General features: G+C 44.2%; 1 protein-coding gene across 1 annotated transcript in view; it reads left to right on the top strand.

The window, feature by feature from the left end:
* Positions 1-24,438, top strand: part of HABP2 (hyaluronan binding protein 2) — a 335,748-nt gene that overhangs the window by 247,088 nt on the left and 64,222 nt on the right. Inside the window, exon 8 of the mRNA XM_086922842.1 lies at positions 6,155-6,326. Within this exon, the coding sequence (XP_086778968.1) occupies positions 6,155-6,326 (172 nt within the window). The remainder of the gene's footprint in view (positions 1-6,154; positions 6,327-24,438) is intronic.

Genomic DNA, 24,438 nt, shown 5'->3' on the forward strand with positions numbered 1-24,438 from the left:
GCACTGCACAGCTGAGATAGCTCCTCAGTGCGCGCACACTCACAGCTATACCAGATATCCTAGTCCGTGCAGTGCACACACCTCAGCTGGACTGCACTGGGTCTCCGGTGCAAACAATCTAAAGCTGCGCTAGGGTTCTCATTCACCACCAGCTCCAATGCCAGTACTAGTTCCGGGGTGCACTCCTTTCCTTCCCCTCGCTTCCCAGTGGTACAACCTCGCGCTAGGTTTCCAGGCCGCGCGCCTCGGGTGGCTGTGCGAGGTTTCCAGGGCACGCTCTTTCTCGTCTGATCTCAGTGCGCACCCTCCGACCCCCCAGGTTTCCAGGCCGAGCGCTTCAGGATGAGCTAGGTTTCCAGGGTACGCTCTTTCCCCTCTGTTCCCAGGGCGCACTATCTCCGCGATAGAGTACACTCCCTCCTATCTGGTTCCAGTGCGCACAATCGGCCCGATAGGTTCCAGGCCGCGCGCCTCAGGTGGGCTGCGCCAGGGCTTCCAGTCAGTTGGCACACAAGAGCTGCCCTTCTGGTTGCTTTGTTGCGCGTAGCAAGTCGAAATGGGCCTTACACGCAAGTACTTAAAATTACTCCAGGTTCTGGACTGGGGAATAAAAGGAAGCCACAATCAAGGAGCAGTCTGCAGTCCCGGTGCCACTGCGACCGCTGCACCATTAAGACCCCCGCTGCTCTCCCTTGGCTAAAATGCAGCACACCTCATCAGGGTTACTCCGGATTTTTCAGTCAATGCGCAAATCCCAAGTCAGGACAATTCCACCGCCCACTTCTGCCTACTGATTCTGAGCTGGATAATGGGTAGTAAAAGGGAGCCGTAATCAAACAGCAGTGCGACCCCTATGCACTGGGGTCTTGTGCAACTGCACCATTGATAGATGTACTCCTGCTTCCCCCCCCCCCCCCCCGCCCCCCCCACCCCAGGTTTAATGTCCACACACATCACCACAGTCAGTCAGAGGTGAGCCCCGGTGCCACTGCACCTGCTGCACCAATGATAGCCACGCCCAGTCCGCTTATGTGCTTGGCTTTCCCGTCGGTGCGTACATCTCAGCAGACCTGCGCCCACGGTGCGCTCCCCTCCAACTGGAATGCAGTAGGTTTCCAGCGCACACACCAGTCTCCAAGGCACAGGCGCGCTTCTCATGGGGGCTTAGCATGCTTCATGCCAACACAACTCCACTATGCTACTCCAGGCTTCGCTCGCTTCCAATGAGGGCGCTCTAGGTTGACACTGAACACACCTCAGCTGTGCAGCGCTAGGTTTTCACGTTATTGCACAGCGTTACACCTTGACTCAGTTTGCACCAGAATGGTGCAGTGTGCCACACTCACTCCACAGATGCGGCGCCCGAAGTCCAGTGCGCCCGGGGCAGAGACGGGCACCTCCTTCAGGTCCAGTCGCTGACGCCAGTCCCGACCAGGTCTCTGGCCTCGGCCTGCTGGGCCTGTTGTTCACGCTCCCGAGGCTGGGTGCTGCGTCCCATGATGTCTCAATAGACAGCCAGACAACGTTTGGTCTCGGAGTCTAAGCCACTCCGCTCAAGGGCACAGTGGAGGGCGGCGATGGAGGAGTCAAGTCCCAAAGAGCCCCGAAGCACGGCCTGGGTAGGGGAGCCTGGGAGAGTGCACCGCGGAGGGCGGAAATGGGAGAGCCGAGCCCGCCTTCTGCTGGGGAGAAACTCTGATTTATGGAAGCTTTTATCATCCCTCGCAGCCGCAAGCGGGGAAATGCCCAGGGCTGAGGAGCACCAGGCAGGGCCCAGGGAACCCTGTCTGTCAGAGAATACACTATTTTCAGCCATTACTTGACAGGCTTTCACTGTAAGAGTGACTGCTCGAGGTCTGCACCCACATCGCACAACAGTGCCTGTAATATTCACAGTATTGTAATATTCTAGTATCTTTGTTGTGTCTATACCTGCAAGTCCGCTGAGAGTGACTCTCACCGTTCCAAATAGAGTCGGAGAAGAGTCGAGATGCCGGAGTCGGACAGAGGTGCTCTCTGTGATCGTCGGTGGCGCGTGGTATAATGTTCTTTAATCTCACACGATGATGACGACGCACCACTCTCCCTGGCGCCGGGAGCGTGACCACCACCGTCGTGACGCCTCACAGCGCGGCTTAGCAGCAGGTGCAGTTGCGCACTGCGCACAGCGCGGGGGCTGTCCCAGGGCCGTCACGTCATTGGTGGTGCTAAGATTGACGGCCCTGGGACCCAAACTGCTGGCTGACTCTGGACAAGTGAAACTAAAACAACAACGGCGCCGCCCGGGGTCGGAGCCGGAGGCCGCCAAATCATGCCAGGGGGCCGCCAGTGCCACGAACGATCCTTCCGATCCTCGTCGTGGCGGCCCCTGGGGTTTGGCGGCCCTGTGCAGCTGCACACTTTGCACATGCCTAGGGCCGGCCCTGCTCCTTCAGCCCTACGCTCTTCAACATCTACATGGCTCCACTCGCTCCCATCGTCAGAACCTATGGACTCAACATTGTGTCATTCGCAGACGACACCCAACTCATCCTCTCCCTATCCAACGAAGTCACCACCGCCAGACACAACTTTCGCAAAGGCAGGGAAGCTGTTGCCAAATGGATGAAAAACAGCTGCCTGCAACTAAACACAAACAAAACGGAAGTACTCATCATGGGCCCAAACCCAGATGCCTGGAGCGACACCTGGTGGCCCCCCGCCCTCGGAAGCCCACCCATCATCCTGGAATCAGAGCTCAAAATGGACCCCCAGATCAACTCCGTCTCGTCCTCCGGCTTCCACACCCTCCGCCTCCTACGTAAGACCTTCAAATGGATCCCTCTTGAACACAGAAAGACCGTCACTCACACCCAGGTCACCAGCAGGCTCGACTACGGCAACGCACTCTATGCTGGAATAAACAAAAACCTCACCCACAAGCTACAGAACATCCAAAACGCGCAGCAAGACTGGTCCTCAACCTGCCAAGCCACTGCCACATCTCCCAGCACCTGCGCACACTCCACTAGCTCCCCATTGAATCTAGAGTCACCTTCAAGATGCTAACCCACGCTCACAAGGCCCTCCACGACACCGGACCAGCATACTTGAACAGCAGACTCAAATTCCACGCACCCCAAAAGACCCTACTATCAGCCCAGCTCTCCTACGCTGCGGTCCCCCGCACCAGAAAGATAAGATTGGGAGGCCGCTCCTTCTCCTTCCACGCGGCCAGTGCCTGGAACGACCTTCCGCTCCACCTCAGACAGATAACATCGCTCCCCATCTTCGCAAGAAACCTCAAAACCTGCGGCATTGTGGTCAAACATAGATTTTTAAAGTAGATGCATTGGCCCACTGAACCAGCAATAACAAAGCCTCTAGCAAAATATTAACACTAGAAACTGTCTAAAAGAGATGCCATTCAAAGTAACCCATGCATATCACAACATTAATTGTGAAGACCTCTGTGAGGCTAAAATATTCAAAATCTGTGATTGCACATCCGACATACTTCACCAAGTTTGTTACAACCTACTTTCACTTCATTAAAAACTATAGAGACCGACAAGGTGCTAAGTCTAGCTTACAGGATAACACCGTTTAACACTTTGAACCCCTTCTCAAATGCATGACCAAATGGAATGGAATGGAATGGAATGAAAGGGAATGTATATAGCGCGATGGCTACCCAAGGGCGTCCCAGCGCTGTAGAGGAAAAATAGTGGGTTGAGCAGGAGAGGCTGGATTTTGAGGAGCAGAGAGGATTTAGATCGAAGTTTTATTAAAAAGCCAGGTTTTTAGAAGTTTTCGAAAGGTGAGCAGATTGGATTCTGATCTGATTGGGAGGGGAAGAGAGTTCAAAGTCTTGGCCGGATTGTAAGAAAGCGAACTGCCTCCACATCTGGCTCTTCTAATGAGTGGTACTGAGGTGAGGTGGGAGGTCGCGGATCTGAGGGGGCGGGTGGGAAGATAGGCTTTCACCAAGGGGCGATTGATGGAAGGGCCTGTTCCCCAGTAAGAGCGATGTGCGATGCACATGCTCTTGAATTCGATTCTGGCTCTCACAGGGAGCCAGTGGAAGACTCATTGTGGTGGCAAGTTTTGACCAGTGAAAAGTCAAGTATACTTGTCTTCCTAAAAAGTTCATTGCCAGGCTGCAAAGAATACTGAATCTGGCAGCTGGAATGTTCTTAAATGTTGATAAGGGAGACCATGTCAAATGTCCAGTAAAGTGCTCCATTGGCTCTTGGCAGATAAAAAGGATCAAGTTTAAGGTGCTCTCACCGTTCCTACAGCTCACTGGAGCAAATGCCCACAGTCCTTGCAGAAACTGATGCTGTATTGTGCCTAGACCAGAGACCTTCATTTGAGAACTTCAAATCTAATGACTAAATGTTCATATAGTGAAACATTAAGTTAGATCAATATGACTACAAGGCCTCCACAATGTGGAATGTCCTAGTCCCAAACCTGTGTACTAAATCCAAGCAGTTAAGCAAACTTCTCAAAACTGAAATATTTCAACTTGCTTTCAATTGAACCCTAAACAGAAGAGGAGCCACAAGTGAAGAATATTGGACATGTTCTCATTCGATTTGACGTTTATTCCCCTTTTCTTACACCTCATAAAGTTGGATTTTTCATCATCACTACCATCATCAACGTAAAACACTACCCAAAAACACATATACATAATTAAATAAATAACGTTTCAATTAAAATACAATAGGTATTTTCTCAAGCCCACAACACAGCTCCAGAACCTATTTTTCCACAGTGTTAAACCAGTTATTTAGTAAGTAGGGAGGAGATGTAGCTAGCTGGCTACCGCTCCCAACTTTCGAATCTGGAGATCAAGGTTTGACTTCCAGTCTTGGTGCTTGGCTCAACTTTGTGTGATCTTGGACAAATCACTGTAATATCCTTGAGTCAAAATGTAATTGTTTAATTTTCAGTTGAAAGACACAATCTTGTGATTGTTTGGTAACCCTTCATGCAGTGTACAGCACTATGTTGCTTCTAGTTGTAGGTTTGAACCACACATGCCTTTACAATGCGGTCCTAACTACGACTGCGTCTTTACAACACATTCCTTTACCATGCCGGTCGATGTCAATGACTTGCCTTAGAGAAAGCACTGGACTTTGGAATAGTATAATTTACTGTTCCAACTCCATTCTGGGGAACTGTAGGGAAAGTGTTGTTCATAAAGTCTAACATCAGTCCAACAGTGCTTTCCTTAAGGCAAGTCGTTGTAACGACTTGTGTGGTGAAGGACTGCGTTGTAAAGACAAATTTGTGGTTCGGGCTGCATTGTTAAGGCACAGCGTGGATCAAGTCCCATTGTAAAGACTATTCCTCGTTGCTTCGTATCAAGGTCTGTCCTATGTAAAATGCCAATGAATTGACATAGTCTATGATGTCATCTCTTGATTGGGAGGCATTGAGTATTCTACCCAATAACTCACCTTAACATTCCTGTTCCAATCCCATGGATGGCCTTTCACAAGATGGGAATTCTCAAGACAGGTAAGCAGGTCTTTTTGGTTTGATGCATCGTTTCCTGCCTGCACAGTTGCAATTGTGTATTCTCTTTGTTATCTTCTAAGGTCACTTCTATGGCTTTGTAACCTTGCCTGGTGTTAAATTGAGCAACAGGTGTGAGAAAACGTTTACCCATGACACCCCTAGTTAGATATAGCCAAAGCCTAATGTTTCCTAATTAGATATTGAGAAACATTTGGCTTTGGCTTTTGATGATGAACGAAAATAACTTTCAGGTCATGGACTTTCACATCAACATGGACTCCATGTTTTGTTTATAGCCCGAGGTGTAGATAATAATCAGAACCCCAGCCACTGACCAGGAAGTACTAATTAATATGCTGTAGTAATGCGTTTCATCAACAGTTCAAGTGTATGCATTATTCTCCTGTTGGTCAGACATAGAGTCTTAAAAGTAGACAAAAGGAAGTTTTCAAAAGGAATTATTCATTCTACAGACCAAAAAATATGAAACTGTTCAGCTTTAGTAGCAGGCTATTCCTGAGTATTATGATCTGCTTTACAAAGATCACCTCCAGGCAAGATTAATGAGAGTTGCTTAAGTGTCCATTGCCTACAATGCATACTGCTTGTGAAATGAAGAAAATGGCTTCCTGTATTTCAGGGTCTAATCAGTGTCTCGAAGGAAATGGTTCTCGGTATAGAGGCAAGGTCAGCTGGACTGAGAAAAACCAAACCTGCCTTCCATGGGACTCACACCGGCTCATACAAGAATTTTTCAGTGCACATAGGCCTGGGATGGAGGAGCATGGCATCGGCAAACATAATTATTGCAGGTATTTTCCTAAGTTTAAATTGTAGCCATCTTTTCTGGCCATAGTTAATACCAAGTGATGCTTCTGAAAAGTGTATTGTCTTTTAGAGTTGCATCATTGTACAGAAGTTGTAACAAACATGGTATATATATATATATATATATATATATATATATATATATATATATATATATATATATATATATATATATATATATATATATATATATATATATATATATATATATCAACAGCACTCCTGACCGCTTGCGAAGCGGCATTGCAACAGGCGCTGACCTCTTCTCTGCCAAGTCAGTTAGCGGAAAGCTAGGACGCCATCACACCCTCTATTACAAAGTGAAGTGGAATATTTTATTGAAACAAAAAAGTGTAGAGCTGATGCTCTCCCTGACGCGTTTCGCTCCCTCAGAGGAGCTTGGTCACATGACGCGCCCACAGCAAATGAAACAATAAATAGTGTAAAGCAAGCTCAATCACCCTTAAAAATAAGATAAAGTGCATAATGACATCAATTGACATGGTATAAATTGCATGTTTCAAATACCACATGTATATACAGATATTGTAAGCGATTAATGAAAAACCCAACCAATTAAAGCATAGTGCTTGAGTCAAGATGTTGATCAATTATTCACTTTGTTTGGGCCAAAAATAAGTAAAACCCCACAAATTAAGGGTCACACAAAGACAACTAGACAAATCCATGCATAGTGCATAAGTATCTAAACATGCGGTTGAAATACAATGTTAAGAATTAATATGTTGAAATTCCCACCAAAAGATCAATCCACTGTGATCAAAAGAAATCATTTTTACAAAATGTTTAAATTCATTCAGGAATTACCAACAAAAAGATGATAAAAATTTCAACCCAGTTATAATCAAGTTGTGTCTACCTCAGAGTAATATACTGCAGACAATATCAAACATGATTCACAGATTGTCAACTGAATAATAGAAAAGTGCTCTTAGTAATTCAAGTGAAAAAACTAAAAATCTAAACAATAAATTATACTTAACGGTTGAGGCTGAAGCACAGTAATAGAAAATCATCAACGTTCGTAATATACAACAATCAAATTCATGACTTTTCTACTCATGAGTTACTTGTTTACTATGAGTAATCCTTCTCAGAAATTCAAAGATGTTAATACAGATCAGTTTTACAGAAAATTATGTAATTCATCAGTGACATTTAGGCCATTAGGTGCCTTAGAATCGAGTAGAAGGATGAAGTAGGTCTCCTTCTGTCTTAAGAGTTTCCCCCTATCTCCCCCCGTCCGGGGTTTGAGACAGACCCTAAAAGCGTGTATCGCAAATCTTTCAATCTTTTGTTATGAACAGCCTTAAAGTGGCGAGCCACCGGTTAGTTGCTGTCTGAGTTTACAATCGCCCGTATATGTTGTAAAATACGTTGATAGGCCGGTAGCTTAGTGCTGCCAATGTAAGAAAGATTGCAAGTACACTTGAGTTGGTAAATGACATAGTCACTTCTACAAGTTAGATATTCAGAAATTGGAATGGATTTATCATTGAATGCTGACTTGTAGTGGGTCCCATTAACTGCAAATGTACACGCACGACAGGACGTGCATTTGAAAAAGCCAGTTTTCGCCAGCCAGGTACGTTTACGTGTCAATTCTGGTTGGGCATGGTCTAGAGCATCCTTCATGGAGGGAGCTCTCCTAAAAGTGATGGCCCGTTTATTAGATAGAATAGGACCCAGAATGACATCCGTCAAAATGATAGGCCATTCTGAGTTAATAATACGCCTCAGTTTGCATTGTTGAGAGCAGAAGGTGGTGATGAGACGTACTACCTTAGTGTCATTTTCCTCAGTTATGGTCATTGGTTTGGGAGTCAATAAATCATCCCTCGAAAGTACAGATACTTTCGAGAGGGCGCGTTGCAGAGGATCTATACTGTAACCACGCTCTTGAAATCTTAAAGTGGATTCTTTAAGGCATTGATCTGTTGTAACTGAATCACTACAAATCCTCTTAATTCGGACAAACTCGCTGAAGGGTATACTGTTAATTGTGTGAATAGGATGAGCGTTGCGGGCATGCAAGATTGCATTGCCTGCCGTTGTTTTTCTGTGGAGTTTGGTGTGGAGCTTACCCGGTTTGATGTAAATCTGAACATCCAGAAACTCAGCCGAGTCTGTTGAAATGGTGGCAGTAAATTTCAGAAAACGATTGTTAATATTGATTTCATTAAGAAATTGTTGGGCCTCCGCTTGCGTTCCTTTCCAAATAATACAAATATCGTTGATGAAGCGCCAATAATGGACGAGATGTGGAAGCCATTGGCAATGGGTTTTGCCCAGCACGTGCTCCTCCCACCATCCAACATGTAAACATGAATAGCTGGGGGAGAAGCATGAACCCATGGCAACGCCTCTTTCTTGATGGAAAAATTCATTCTCGAATTGGAAATAGTTGTTCGTCAAGCAGATGTTCATCATTTCAATTAGCATGATGTTATGAATACGCAGAATGGCATTGCGGGAATCTAAATAATATTTGGCTGCCTCCAAACCTTCCACATGGTTAATGCTAGTATATAATGATTCAATGTCCATCACCAAAAAACAGAATTCAGGACACTAATTAACATGTTTGATTTTAACCAAAAAGTCTGTAGTGTCTTTGAGATAGGAAGGGAGTGAAATCATATGAGGTTGGAGAAAATAATCAATATACTTAGAGAGATTTTCATTCATACTACCACATGCCGAAATAATAGGACGACCAGGAACAGGGGTGATACGTTTGTGCACTTTGGGAAGAAGGTAAAAAACAGGAGTGATCGGGTGTGAAACGCTGAGAAATTTGGCCTCTTCTTTAGTGATGAGGCTTTGTCTTTGCCACTGATTGATCTTTTTTCTAGTGATTTCGTTACTCTTTAACATGGCAAACTTGGTCGTCTTGGTACAACACGAAGGATCATCCAATTGTCTTTGGGCTTCTTTGATGTAATCCACTTTTGCCCATAGCACTGTGTTACCGCCCTTGTCAGCGTTTTTAACAATTATTGATTGATCACTTTGAATTTTCTTCATCAATTGCCAGTATTGTTCGTGTTTATGGTTGTATTGTTTCTTTTTTCCCAAAGTAGTTATGTTCAGCTGTTTTAGTTCTGATATAACTTGGTCACTAAAGACGTCAACCGCGTCCTTCGGCATGAGAGGTAGAAAAGTTGATTTACTTCGGAATGGACTAGGAGCTGGTTTGTTAACAGGGATCACTTGACATACTGTAGGTGTTTCGTCATCGTTTAGTTAATCCTATGTGTGGGTCATTAAACTAATAGAACCGTGTCAGATCATCTAACGAAAACCAAAAAGGCGAATTGTTGGATACCAGTGATCACTTACAGGTTATCCTTCAGTCACCACACGGAACCGCCCTTCATCATTTGGCATTCCTGTTGTCCACAATCATTGGTGCGCCACTGGCTCAGACTGGGGGAGGTCAGATGGTATAACCTCCAGAGAGTCAAGCGGCGACCAAATAGTGGTAGAGTGTCACAAACTACCCATCAATTCGTTTGGTGGGTGACTGATTTGCAGTGCTGTGAAAACGGGTGTGTGAAAGGGGTGAGTGAATATATAAAATTGGGTGAGTGAGCAAAAATAAGAAAACTTTATTAGGTCATATGCTCGCTCCGCCAACATTAAAAAGCAGCATAGGTAGTTTTAGCAAATATCTACCCTGGTATTAAATTGGTCAATATGTTTCAGCAAATTTCTAGGGACTAACGAGTCCATTGCTTTCATCAGGACCGGAAATTATATAGATGCTACTGCAAAAAGTGAGGTGAAGTGAAAAAAATAAAATTAAACGTGACTTAATACTGAGATTTCTTACAACATGAAAAAAGATCACCTGATGTATGAGGTGTATCCTTTGGTTTGTAGAAAGTATTGTCGTCACTGTGAGGGAAAGATAAAAGGACACAGACTCACCATAGACAATGACCACTTACATAGGAATCAAGCATCATGGTATATTACACATTGAGCTAATGAGCACGTGTGAGAATCACCCATTGATCTCATCGATATTATAATTAGTAACATACGAATATATCGTTCTGTAGCTCCTTCTTACCATGATAGTAGGAGTAGAAGGCTCCACCCCGCCTGGCAACAGCTCAGGGAACGAGTGAAGCACCGCACTGAATATAGGAGGCAAAAACCAAACATACTAGTCTGTTAGTGCCTATTGGTCTTACGTGAATATATGAACATATGGCAGGTATCCAAAAGTAATGAAGGAGGTTTCTTTATAGCATAGTATCGATTGACCATCTTAGCCAGTAGAGGAGAGCTAAACTGGTCAAAGGTATGTTAGTAGAGAGCGGCTTTACTCTCGAAAGGAAAAGCAACGTCTATGATGTTACATGGCGCTTTAGACTACATAGGAACAAGTATAAGTCTATCGAGTGTAATCCTGAGTACTAGCGTGTGGCATTCGCTTTCAGAAAAAGAGCGCCAGCATTCAACTGAGTTCTTAAAAGAGCCGGCTCCGGTACCTCCCCAACCGACTCAGACGGAGGTAACGAAGTACCGACGGAGAGGTAAGCTGCGCACGAGGGTCTAGGTGCCTCTCCTCTTTTAAGAACTCAGTTGAATGCTGGCGCTCTTTTTCTGAAAGCGAATGCCACACGCTAGTACTCAGGATTACACTCAATAGACTTATACTTGTTCCTATGTAGTCTAAAGCGCCATGTAACATCATAGACGTTGCTTTTCCTTTCGAGAGTAAAGCCGCTCTCTACTAACATACCTTTGACCAGTTTAGCTCTCCTCTACTGGCTAAGATGGTCAATCGATACTATGCTATAAAGAAACCTCCTTCATCACTTTTGGATACCTGCCATATGTTCATATATTCACGTAAGACCGATAGGCACTAACAGACTAGTATGTTTGTTTTTTGCCTCCTATATTCAGTGCGGTGCTTCACTCGTTCCCTGAGCTGTTGCCAGCCGGGGTGGAGCCTTCTACTCCTACTATCATGGTAAGAAGGAGCATTAGAACGATATATTCGTATGTTACTAATTATAATATCGATGAGATCAATGGGTGATTCTCACACGTGCTCATTAGCTCAATGTGAAATATACCATGATGCTTGATTCCTATGTAAGTGGTCATTGTCTATGTTGAGTCTGTGTCCTTTTATCTTTCCCTCACAGTGACGACAATACTTTCTACAAACCAAAGGATACACCTCATACATCAGGTGATCTTTTTTCATGTTATAAGAAATCTCAGTATTAAGTCACGTTTAATTTTATTTTTTTCACTTCACCTCACTTTTTGCAGTAGCATCTATATAATTTCCGGTCCTGATGAAAGCAATGGACTCGTTAGTCCCTAGAAATTTGCTGAAACATGTTGACCAATTTAATACCAGGGTAGATATTTGCTAAAACTACCTATGCTGCTTTTTAATGTTGGCGGAGCGAGCATATGACCTAATAAAGTTTTCTTATTTTTGCTCACTCACCCAATTTTATATATTCACTCACCCCTTTCACACACCCGTTTTCACAGCACTGCAAATCAGTCACCCACCAAACGAATTGATGGGTAGTTTGTGACACTCTACCACTATTTGGTCGCCACTTGACTCTCTGGAGGTTATACCATCTGACCTCCCCCAGTCTGAGCCAGTGACGCACCAATGATTGTGGACAACAGGAATGCCAAATAATGAAGGGCGGTTCCGTGCGGTTACTGATGGATAACCTGTAAGTGATCACTGGTATCCAACAATTCGCCTTTTTGGTTTTGGTTAGATGATCTGACACGGTTCTATTAGTTTAATGACCCACACATAGGATTAACTAGACCCTCTGACACTTTTGTTTTTTCACATGTAGCTAGGGAATGTGTCTTGGTCTTTAAAATCCCTCAGGCCCTCCTCCTACCTTTCTGTGTTTATTGTTTCCTCATCGTTGTCATTATTTTCCAAGGACAAAAGAGTCTGAAGGCCTTCAAGATTTCTCACTTGCAGAGAGGTGTTGGTGGAATCTGATGTTATGCTGGTATTGATGTTTGCCGACACATCAGGTTTAGGATGTAGTTGAAAATACTTCATCAGCTTGATCTTCCTGATGAATTTAAAAACATCTATGCGCGCCTGAGTGTAAGAAAAATTAGTCTTAGGGCAAAATGAAAGGCCTAGCTATAGCAGTTGTTCCTCCGCTTTAGACAAGACGAAGTCTGTTAAATTGATCACTGTGTTGTGTTGCCTCATTAGGGTTTGGTCCAGTTCCTCCGGGAATTGCCCCTTGCCGCGCCTCGCTTTGGAATTGCGCCTCCTGTTGCGGCGTTTTTGGCTGCTGCTCTGCTTTGCTTTTGTTGTTGAGGGTTGCGGAGGCGCAGGGAGTATCTCCGGTCTTCGCTGACAAATTTCAGCTCATCCACCACGGAGAAGTCTGTTAATTCACAAGCCTCCGTAGAATATATATCCAGAATCGAGCGCTGTGTCACATTATTTTAGGCGCACATACATTAGCAACACAGACAAACTCCTCAGATAAATCTCCACTAAGTGAAACACAAAGTTTGTCAATGTGAACGACGCCTGAGATGGCTAAGGGGAGAAGATGCACACAGTGGTATATGAAGACCAGCCATCTAACTGTACAGAAGCCACAACCCCAATTCATTGTAATATTGATTAAATGAAAGTTTATTTTCAAATTAAGACCATGGAATCTTGGATTATGACAAGTTTAAATTTACACAGATGATTGATTGAAACCCTGTAGTTATCAGAAACCCAGTAATGAGCGTGCTGCACAACACAGTCATCTCTCTAGCACTACTACATTCAGACATCTTTGTATGTCCCTTGTAAAATGCTTTGTTGATACACTGAACAATGACCTATGTTTAATGGTTTGGACATTCACAGTGGATACCTTTTAGAAATAAGCTAGTTGATAATGATTTTAAGGTGGTATAAATGAGGAACATCTTCTGTTTAAGAGAAGTACGGTTCCACAATTTCACCTAAAGTGTGCACAATGCACCTGCCTTGCAAGAGTTTTTAAAAATACAGTATTTCAAAGAAATTTGAAAAATGGACAAGAAAACCATACTTTGCATTATAATAGCAATACGTCAAAGGGAATATGAGTATCAAAGTAATCATCAAGATTGGTCTAGGATACAGATAAATCAGTAATATTAAAGCCATTATCTCTGTTGTGGGAAATGGTTGCAGTGGGAATACTAGATCTGATCCCTCGAATATCCAACGCTTTTGGTTAGGTTGGAGTGGAAATAGAAAATATCAATAATCCAAAGTCCCATGCTTTCAGTACTGTTTCTTAGGTTGGAGCGAGAATAGTAAATCTGACCACTGCAAAGTTCAACTCATTCCCTACTGTTGCTTAGGTTGGAGTGAAAATAGTAAATCTAACTTGTTCAAAGTTTAAAAAAATGTATCAGTGTTGCTTTTGATTGGAGTGGGAATATTAAGCCTGACCCAGCCCACCCTGAAAGTCCAACACTATCCTTAGTGTTGACTAGTGTAATATATTGGGTTATTAGTTGAGAGGGGTGGAAGCCATACTCAAATTATCAGGGTGAACCACAAAAGTCAATAAATTAACATGTGATTAACCCTGTTGTAGCTCAGCACAAAAGCAATCTTTAGAGGCTACTTGTAAAATATTAATGCAGCACACAAACAGTAATAAAGTAAAAACAGAACCCAAAGAAGACCCAACCCAATTTACAAAAGTGGAATACATTTTAATAAAAATAAATGACACCAAATCAAACCAAATCCAATCAGTAGAACTGAAGATATTTATTGTCACATTTTTAAGTAGAAATAGCTGCAAATGGTGCAAAGCACCAACTGTGGGTATCTGGTTGCGCTGGATAGGGACAAAGTCACAAGTTTCAGTCAACCATGATGGAGCGCAGGCCGGGTACAAGTTCAGCCCGCTAAAAGTTGTACCTTATGTCCTTGATGTGAGGTCTGCATGGCTTTGCTTTCAGGGACTTTGCAGAGCTCTGCATTAGTTTCAATGAGACTTTCAGCTGTGCAGCAAGTCTTTATGGGGCTTTGCATCACTCGAGATTCATTCTGATTATGCTTTCAGCCATGCAATAAGGCTTTAGTGGTCTTTGCATTTCACGGTATCTGTTCCGATAAAGCTTTTTATCTGGTGAAGTTTTGTGTTGCTTCACAGTGCTCGGTGTCAGTTCCAGTGAAGCTTTCAGTAGTTTGGGACGATTTTGTAGGACTTCACATTGCTTCGCATCAGCTGTGATGCCTTCAATTCGGAGCTGCGTGGCTTTGCAGGGCTTTGCGTCACTTTGCGACAGATCTGATGGAACCTTCAATTAGGCTGAGGAGACTGCTCTCTGATGCCAGTTAAGGGCCCAGGACCTGGAAGGCGCGTCTGGGGTTTAGGACTCACTCCAAAAGAGGACTGCAGCAGGGTTCAGGCATGTCCAGTTTGTACTGGTTAGCCGGGTAGTTCAGAGAGACCTCTGGAAATGTGGGTCCCTGTAGCTCACATAGGGGGTGAGCCAACTGACCCTTGGAGTCACTCTGGGTGGCCTGGGATCAAGGCAAGAATTCCCACTTATCCTTCTTTCAGACAGCAAGATAGTCCTATCAGCAGGGCAGTACTTCTTCTGAATCTTCCACAGGTGCAGGAGTGTTCTGATGAGTGGTTCTGAAGATCCTCTCTTTATTCCTCTATCAGGCTTTGGGTGGAGGAATTTCCTTACCAAATCCTAAAACGGGTTCTGGCCAGTTCTTTCCTTTCCTCTAGTCCCAGTCCAACCTGTCTGAGGTGACAAAAGGCTGGGCATGCCTGGTGTCAGGTTCCTTTGTGTGTGCTACAGACAGAGCCCTTTGAAATGTAATCACAGTAGAGGGCAATTTCCCCCCAGCTATACTGTCAGGAACAACTTCATCCCTCATGCATAGGTTTCCTTTGTCTCTGGAAGGAATTCACAATCCCCAATAGCAGGTCATTTATAGTCATGTGACACAAGACACTGGTACAAAAAGGTGCAGTTAGTTGGTACAAGAAAATGTCAACTTTCTACAAGTGGCATTTTAAAAATTGTAACTTAAATTACGACTTCACCATTAAAGAGGAGTTTAAATCACAATTCATTTGAGTTTAAACAGTATATTTCAATCTGTTCCCAATCGTAATTTAATAATTATTAAATGTAATAAGGTAACCCAGTGTTAGTCAATTAGAGAGCTAGGCCTTACAACTGTGAAAAATGACTTTAGGAGTTTTACACTGACAGGACATGTAAAACAAAACAACACGTCCAACTTATTGAATACCATGCACCCAGCCCTATAAGCTTTCAGGGCCTGCCTTAGGGGTGATTTATCAGAATTAAAAAGGAAGGCTTAGTCAAAGTGTCATTTTCCCAGGTTGAAGTGGCAGTTTAAAACTGTACTACAGGTTGCAAGGGCAGGCCTGAAACTTGTTTTACAGGGCTTCTTCCGAGGGTTGCACAATAAGTGATGAGTGATGCTGCATTTAATTTTCCTGTCTTAGGTACTACCAGGGAGTTTAGTAAATTAAATGTGCCAATTAGGTGTAGTCCAGTTTGTGCATGTTTTAGGAAGAGCGCACAAGCACTTTAGCCGGGTTAGCAGGGCTAAAAGTGTAGAGAGTCCTAATTCCAATAAAACGGATTCAGCAAAAATCAGGAAGTGAAAGCAAAATGTTTGGGCGAATACCACGCCAAGGATGTCAGGTTGATTGGTGTGGGAAAAGTGATCTTACCCCACTAAAGTCCCTTCTATAGCTTAGGTAGGAATGGGACTTGTACATTTTAAAGATATCAAGTGGATCAATTTCCCTATTGCTTTTTAAGTTGAAGAGGGAATACATTTTATTCCTTCATATTTAGCATTTTTAAGCATTTATTGGTTGAATTTGAAATGTTAACGTTTTATTTATGTTTTTGGTTTAGTTTTTATGTTAATGGGGTTTAATTTTTTTAATATTTATTTGTCATTGTTTAATGTTTATTTCTTTGGATTTAGACTGTAAACAATTTTTTCCTTTTTTGTTGTCAAGATATCTATTTTATAGAAAGTTGTGTTTTTTTTACAGCAATATTTTTGAATGTTCGTTATGTTTTATTTAAATTTTTGTTGCTTTGTTCTTTTTCTTTTTAATATATTTTTTTGATTTTATTTTACAGTACATTTTTATCATAATTGTATATTTGCATTCACTTTCATTACCTATTTAAGAACGCGAGTTTTAATAAAGTGTATTTTATGTTCTTAAAATTAGTTATTTATTGTTAGTATTTATCCTACTTTTTAATGAAAAATATTTATTTACATGTTTATTTTATAATTATTCATTTATTTAAATGTATTTTAAAGTATATGTGTGCATATATATATATATGTGTGTGTGTGTGTGTTCATACATTTATTTATTTATATATATATATATATATATATATATATATATATATATATATATATATATATATATATATATATAGATATAGATATAGATATAGATATGTATATTTCGATGTGTGTGTGTGTGTATGTGTATACAAAAGTGCTTCCACTGTGAAAACCGTTGGTCCCAACCATAACTACCTGCTGGCTATCGTATACATATATATATATATATATATATATATATATATATATATATATATATATATATATATATATATATATATATATATATATATATATATATATATATATATATATATATATATATATATATATATATTTCTTGGATTCTTCTCACCTCGCTCCTGGCGATTGAAGTCACGGCACAGCAACAGGTAGATTTTTTTTTTTTTTTTTGAAAACCTTTATTAGTGCATCTCACAAAAGTACAAATACGGGCCCACAACCCTCAGGCCGGCCACGAATACTGTTTAAGCACAAGTGCATGCATACGGTGACACAATAGCACATCGATATCAATAAGTAAGCATTCAGCAGTTACACTGGAAAGCACGTGCTATCACGCCTGAGGAGCAATGAAGGTTAATTTTAAAAGTTTTTCATAGCAGCTATTAAAGTCCAGACTGTTCCATTTTAATTGAAAATAGAAACTATAAAATAAAAAAGCAAGGTCCATGTAGGCGTGTTATAACAGTAGCGACCGAGTCACACACCACCCAGCAACCCAAACGTCAAAACCTCCCAGGCGGAATGGCGGCCCATAAAGTGTGCAGCAAGGGTATCAGAACCAAGATCCTAGCAATTATCTACCGCCACCCGCCCACCAGCAACATCAACACGGACCCAAGGTGGGAAAGAAAGAGAAAGTAAAATAAAGAAGAAAAAACAAGGCACCATAGTAACAGAAAAGGAACTAAAAACCCATCCCCCAACCCCCACCCTACATGCATGCAAAGGCTATGGCCTACCCCCCCCCCCCAGCAGTGTGTCTGTCGCCCAATAAACCCGAAATATATTATTATAAAGTAAGAGAAAGAAAAAGAGAAATATCATATCACATAAGATATAGGGAGCAAGAAAAGAGTAGTCTAATCTAAAACTCCCAAGAAACCCCTAACCCCGGAGGAGGGCCACAATCACGAATCCCGAGCTCCACTCCCCGCACAAAGCCTCCATCACATCCACAAGGTAAAAGAGAATACAAACATTGCAACCGCAAGTGAAGAGAAATATCACAGATGGAGCCCCTGTGTATACCAAAACAGCGTTCCAATCCGGGTCTCCGCCAGCCAATCAGACACAAACCTCGTGACCATCAACAGTAACATTTACCCCCGGACCCCCAGCCCGCAAAAACATTCACCCCGTTAAGAGGAACAAAAAGTTCAGACACAGCATTTGCAACCTGAAGTGGAAAAGAAGCATAGCAAATAGTAGCAGCTGCAATCGTAAATGGGGGAGAGCAGCACATACAGCGCAACCAATATAGCAACAAGCGTTTCAGTCCGGGTCACAGCCAGCCGATCAGTCAAAATCAACGAGTGAAACAACATCAGCCCTGGCCTGAGCGTCGAAATCTCTCCAAGTATGGCCACCGCTGCGAGCGCACTTCAGGCAGGACAAAGGAGCAAGATGGCCGCTCTTGACATAGAAGAAGCGGAGGAAGAGGAAATGAGTGTCCCCCGTCACCAACCAGTTCAGTGTAGAAATTGACAAACGCCCCTTTTATCGCAGAATGACAAACACTCCAACAATGTAAAAAAGGCCATGGCAGCACTTGTGTAGGCAAAGTCTCAGTTTTCGGAGTGGAGGGAGAACCTGCAACTGTAGCCTCATCAATAAGGGAACACTCAACACTGTAGCCAGGGACATTTCGTTCCTCCGTACTCTCACGTTGCAACAGTGTATCCTCATCAGGAGTAATGAGAGTCAATAGGGGACCAGCCCGCCACAGTCGCTCCATGGTAGACGCAGCTCCCTCAATCTTCCGTCCCAGCTCTCGGGCGTTTCGCTGCCATGCCGCCCTTAGGTCTGCAAGGGCTACCAGGATGTCGCCACAAGTCAGGTCCCTCCGCAATATTGGCCGGTCAACTCCGCGCATCGATGCCCTCGGAACAGCCTCCAGTTCAAGGATAGGTAGGGCAGCAAGTACTGGGGATAGAGGAGCAGTCACTTCTTCATTATGACATGTAGGCGCCATTATCACCCCTTCAGTTAGCCCACGATGGAGGGAGGGGGCGACTCCATTGCAGAGAGAAACAGCAGTTAAAGGCAATGACGGAAACGCGGCTCACAGTCCGGGGGCTGCGCAGGGTGAGAGCCCCCTCGCTTACCGTTGTTGTGGGTGGTCCACGGCAGAGAAGGCGCTCCAAGATGGAGTTCGCTCAGAGTTCAGGTCGCATAACAAAGGAAGTGTCGCATGTACGGCTCCAGCCTCGCAGGTACACACTCCGTCGTAAAGGGAGTCTCGACACGATGAATAGGGTCAATTCCACCCACCTCCGCGATCGGCCATTCTCCCGCAAGCATCGGCACTGTCCCAGCTCGTCCTGCCGAGTACACCCAGCAGCGTCCAGCGGTGGCTCTCGGGGTAGATTTCAGGGGCAGCGTCGGAGGTCGGCAAACGCTGCGAAGTCTCGACCAAAACAGCCGGCGGAGACCTCAGAAGAACGCGATAAACACCAGCGCGTTCATGGCTCCGTTTCAACACGGTGTAATCGAGGATAAATATCAGGATTTCGATTTAAAAGGAGACGGCTTGCGGAGCCGGGATCTCACCCATCCGTTCCGTCTGCCATCTTGGCTCCTCCCCCAACAGGTAGATTTTTAAACAAAAATATTCATTTACACACGATGTGCAAAAGACCGTGCAACGATTAGGACGGCCTACGCGTTTCGGCTACTACAAGCCTTCCACTGGACCATAGAGCCCTTGATGTCTAGACCCTTTATAAAGTGCAATGTGCAGTACAAAAATTAAGTCCCCTTTTCCATTTTTATTAAAAGTGTAGACTGTCAACCTTGTATTAACTTTAAGAAACAGAAATTGTCGCCATTTTATAGATGGTTTAAAAGTGCATTGTACTAACGCTTTACAAATCAAATCAAACATTACTGTGAAGTACTTTTTGTTAGAATATTGCATTATATATATATTGCACTTACATATTTACAATCTATATACAGTGTATGATATTCTATTTATGGGGGTGGTTGTTTTTTACGCAACTTTTGGTTCTGATGACCAGTTAAGTACTGTAGCCCCTCCCATTGTTAAAGGCTGATAGACAAAACTAGGTGTGAAGTACACTTGGACTGTACATATTTCACATTATTTACAAGACAATTCGGTCATTTTTCATCACCAATTCCATGATATGTACATTGCGATCTACCCTCTCAGATAACTATCACAGTTCAACATTTTACCTGGTATTTGCAATTTTAAACTTTGTATAGTACATTCAAAATTAGATCATAGTACGGGATACATTGGATTTTGAATTTCACTGAATGATAGTCTTTCTCTATGTACAGATTATATTTTTGTCAGAAAGTCGTATATAGATTGAACAAACTTGATCTAATATGGCGACCTTTCTTATTGAATAATTTCACAATATTGCAGATATATAAATCAAGATACAGAAGGATTCTTGGATCAGCAAGGCATTTTGTGATTTCATACTAATTTCACAGATGTACGTGTAGTTCGGCATCCAAGTTGTGCCCAAAGGGATGTTCTGTGCCCATTGCTAATATCATTCGTGACTCAAGTTTGCGTAACACTAGTGTTTGGTCTCCCCCTCTTTCAGATAATGTGCATAGTTTTATTCCAGCATATCTCAGCAAACTTGGATTGGATTGATGTTACTTAGCAAAAATATATATATTCACTGAAAAAACAAAGGTTACTGAGATGTTATAATTAGGAAATGGGGGTGTATCCTCTTACTTCTTCCTTAATAGAGGGGTGTGGCAGGGATGCCCACTTTGACCTTTTTTGTTTAATCTTGCTTTGGAACCCTTTTTATTGAGAATTCGCCAAAATGATAACATACTTGGCTTAAATTTCAGGAGTCTAACATTAAGTTGGCAGCATACGCCGACGATGTCTTATTATTCCTCTCTCAACCGGACACATCCCTTCCTGTATTTTTAGAAGAAGTTAATTCTTTTGCACAAGTATCTGGCTACAAGTTGAATAGAGACAAATGTGAAATTTTACCCCTTACCAAGGTTACTTTTTTTTAATTTTTTTAAAACCTTTATTTATAAAGAAGGAGGTACATGCGCAGGCCCACAACCATCATGGCCGGCCTCAAAAACAGTCAATGAAACAGGAGAAACTAGAGCAAATCAGTGAACAGGATATATCGAAGTATATAAGGAGTGGTTGTGGGACTTGCAAACAGGATATGAGGTTTTCATTTTAAAGGTTTAGAAGAGAAGTAGAGGCTGCAACAACAAGGACATCACACCTCAAAGGATAGAAGCACCAAGGAGACGAAAGGGATTTTACCCCAAATACTATCGGAGATAGGCAATGACAAAAGCAGCTATGCAATCTGGGCAGTCATGGCGACAATATTGGACAATAAACCATAGTACAATAATCCACATTTCTAAAATCACCCCAGAGAGCCTACCCCCCAAGAATAGAAAAACAGAGGCTCATCAAAAAGCCGGAAAAAAGAAAGAAAGGCGCGAGACCAAGAGACAGCCAACCCTACTAAAGAGGAAAGAACCCTCCCAAAGACAGAAAAGAGCGATAGGGACCATAGAACAAAACAAACTAAAATAACAAACCCCCCCCCACACCCGCCACCCTGCACCCCTGTAATGGCTACGGCCTAACCCACTAACAGCGTGCCTGTCGCCCCGAAACTGCCCCACAGAAGGGAAAATATAAGAAGAAGCGGAGGAGGAGAAAAAACAAACAAGCCCCCAGACACCTGGCACCCCCTACCAGCGGCGACCCCCCTCAGCACAGTCATCATCAAGCAATACTAAACAGTCAGCAATATTACGGGGAGGATAGTCACCATGAAACCCCCCCCCCCCCACCCCGAGCCCGGTGAGAGATTAGGTGCAGCCCCGGCAAAACTAAACAGAGCAACCCCAGGGAAGCAGAAGTCAACCCGCAAGTCTCACAAGGGGATCCATTACCAAAGGCATATCGGTTGCAAACAAAGGGAGCGCCTCGGATGGTCCGAAGCAGTGGCAAGGGGCGAATAAACCTCAAAGTCAAATTCAGCCCTGACCAGTGCGAATCCGTTCCGGAGCACATCACGACCAAGCCACATCCGACCAGAGGCAGCCAAAGCGTCCGTGGCAGATCAGGGCATCGAAGATGGAACAAAGTCCGGTCACAAAATGGTGGCATCCCTCATGCAGACGGGCCGAGACAAAGGAAAATGGCGAGCCCCGTAGACCGGACCCTGAGACTCGACAAGGAAGTGCAGGACAGCCAGCGACGATACACCATCGGATAGGAGATGTAGAGGGAAGACCGTGTACTGTAGAGGATGAGGGAAAAATGAGGCCGACTCTCAGAGAAACAAAGTCGGGCTGCCGCACGGGCTCCTCGAGATGGCGGGTCAATTCACTCGACTGGACCGCAGATTTCTGTGCAGGCGCTGTAGCGTCTGTGGCCGGTCTCGAGCAAAGATCATCCAGTTTCGCCGCCAGGGAGACACATGTGTCGGTAAATTGCGAACAGATCGCCGCCATTACGGATCTCAGTGAATGTGCGCCATCCACCCCCTCCATCCCGGGGTCCAGAGGACGGAGGGGGACACAATCTCCAGCCCTCATCGCCGCGCTCCTGGTACACATTTGGCGATAGTAACAACATGGGCGCCCCAGACCAGCAAACTCAGCACACACACCGGCCGTGGGTGCAGCCCGTCAGCCCCCGGGGCGGGAAACGAGGGTCAGGCACACAACCCACAGTCACGGTGCAGGAGGATCACAGCACAGCACAGTGTCTCTTCTCCGGCATCACCCATCAACGCGGACGAGGGACTCAATCGTGGAAAAAAATTTTTAGATCTGGAAGACCGGCCACAATCGCGGTCCCACAGCCGGTGTTGATCAGGTCCCTCTCGGGTATTTCAAAAATCGAGGTCCCGGCGGCAGCCCGGGAATAGGCCAAAAATGGAACACGACATAACTTCGTCGCTGAAGTGGACAGAAAATCCGGGAAAGCACAGTTGGCATCAGGCAATCTTCATACATCCAGGCCCAGGGCGTGGGTAGAGGATAGACAACAGGATTGACGGGCCGCCGGTGGAGGTCGGCGGAGCCGGGAGCCTATGCGGCCATCTTGGTTCACGGCGTAGCTCCTCCTCACCAAGGTTACTTTTAAACATGACTTTTCTGCTTCAGGTTTTACTTGGAGTCCCAATTATATTAAGTACTTGGGCCTCCACTTTACATTTTCTCTTTCGGGTCCACGCAGCCCCCTCCCATTTTAGAGTTTGGCCCTGGGGAAGTGGTGGTCCCCATGGCCTTTGGTCTGTGAGGCCCCCCAACCCAAATATTTAAAGCCCGGGGGGGAGGTGGTGGTCCCTGATTCAAGGAGGGTCTGTGAAGACCCCTTGATATTATTGTAAATAGCCCCCGGTAGATGGCAGTCCCTGGGGCAGGGGGGTCCTATATGGAATTAGCCACGGGGAAATGGCTGTTTGGAGGGCTGCGGGCGGGCCCTCCGGGCCCAACCGCATGCATAATTAAAAGTGCTCCGGGGAGTTGGTGGTCCCCGGGGCAGGGGGGTCTGCGAGGCCCCCCCACATTATATGGAATTAGCCCCGGTGTGTTGGTGGTCAGGACCAGTGGGCCCACTTGTATACATAATTAAAAGTGCCACAGGGATTTGATTAGCCTTAGTAGGGGGGCCCTGTGCGCCCCTCTCCTATATCTATGATATGCCCCCAGGACCTAGACCACCCTAGGGTTATTTAAAAGCAAGCGCAGGAGCCTGCGCTTGATTTTTTTTTTAAGTTTTGCAGAGGATTTGCAGATCCACCTGCAAGTCAGCATCAAAATTGTGTTTTACCCTCAGCGGAATTCCTGAGTGATCCCTCCACCATATCTGGGGGGGTCAGGGTATTCATACTCTGCCCACTTTTCTTTCTTTTTTACTTTTTTTCTGGGACTCCGCTTCAAGCCGAGTCCCAATATGGCTGGCAACACTTCCTGGTTGAATGTTGGCAGTCAATCAAATTTTAGTAGGATCCGCGAGTCCACTTCAAGGACTCGCGTCCCCAGATATCTATATATTTTTAAGTTAGATAACTCAAAAAGTACTCAAAGGATTACATCAAATTACAAAACGCATGATTTCTGGACCAACATCTAGCTTTCTCCCAAATTTGGTGAATTCCGTTTAGCAGTTCGGGCTGTAATCGGGTTCATAAAATGAAAAATCCCCATGGACTGAACATGGGGAAAACGAGTTTTGAGACCCCCCTTTTTTCTCGGCCCGCTTGCCGGATCACCCCAAAACTTTCATCACAGCAGCTGAACTAAAAAGTGGAAGTTTTGTGAAAAGTTTGTGGAGATTCAGCAGGCAGCGCCAAAGTTAATGGCAAAACAGAAAAATACTTTTCCTATGGAAACTTTGGTCCTAACTATAACTTCCT

This window comes from Lissotriton vulgaris, chromosome 5, assembly GCF_964263255.1.
Source record: "Lissotriton vulgaris chromosome 5, aLisVul1.2, whole genome shotgun sequence".
Classification (NCBI taxonomy): Eukaryota; Metazoa; Chordata; class Amphibia; order Caudata; family Salamandridae; genus Lissotriton; species Lissotriton vulgaris.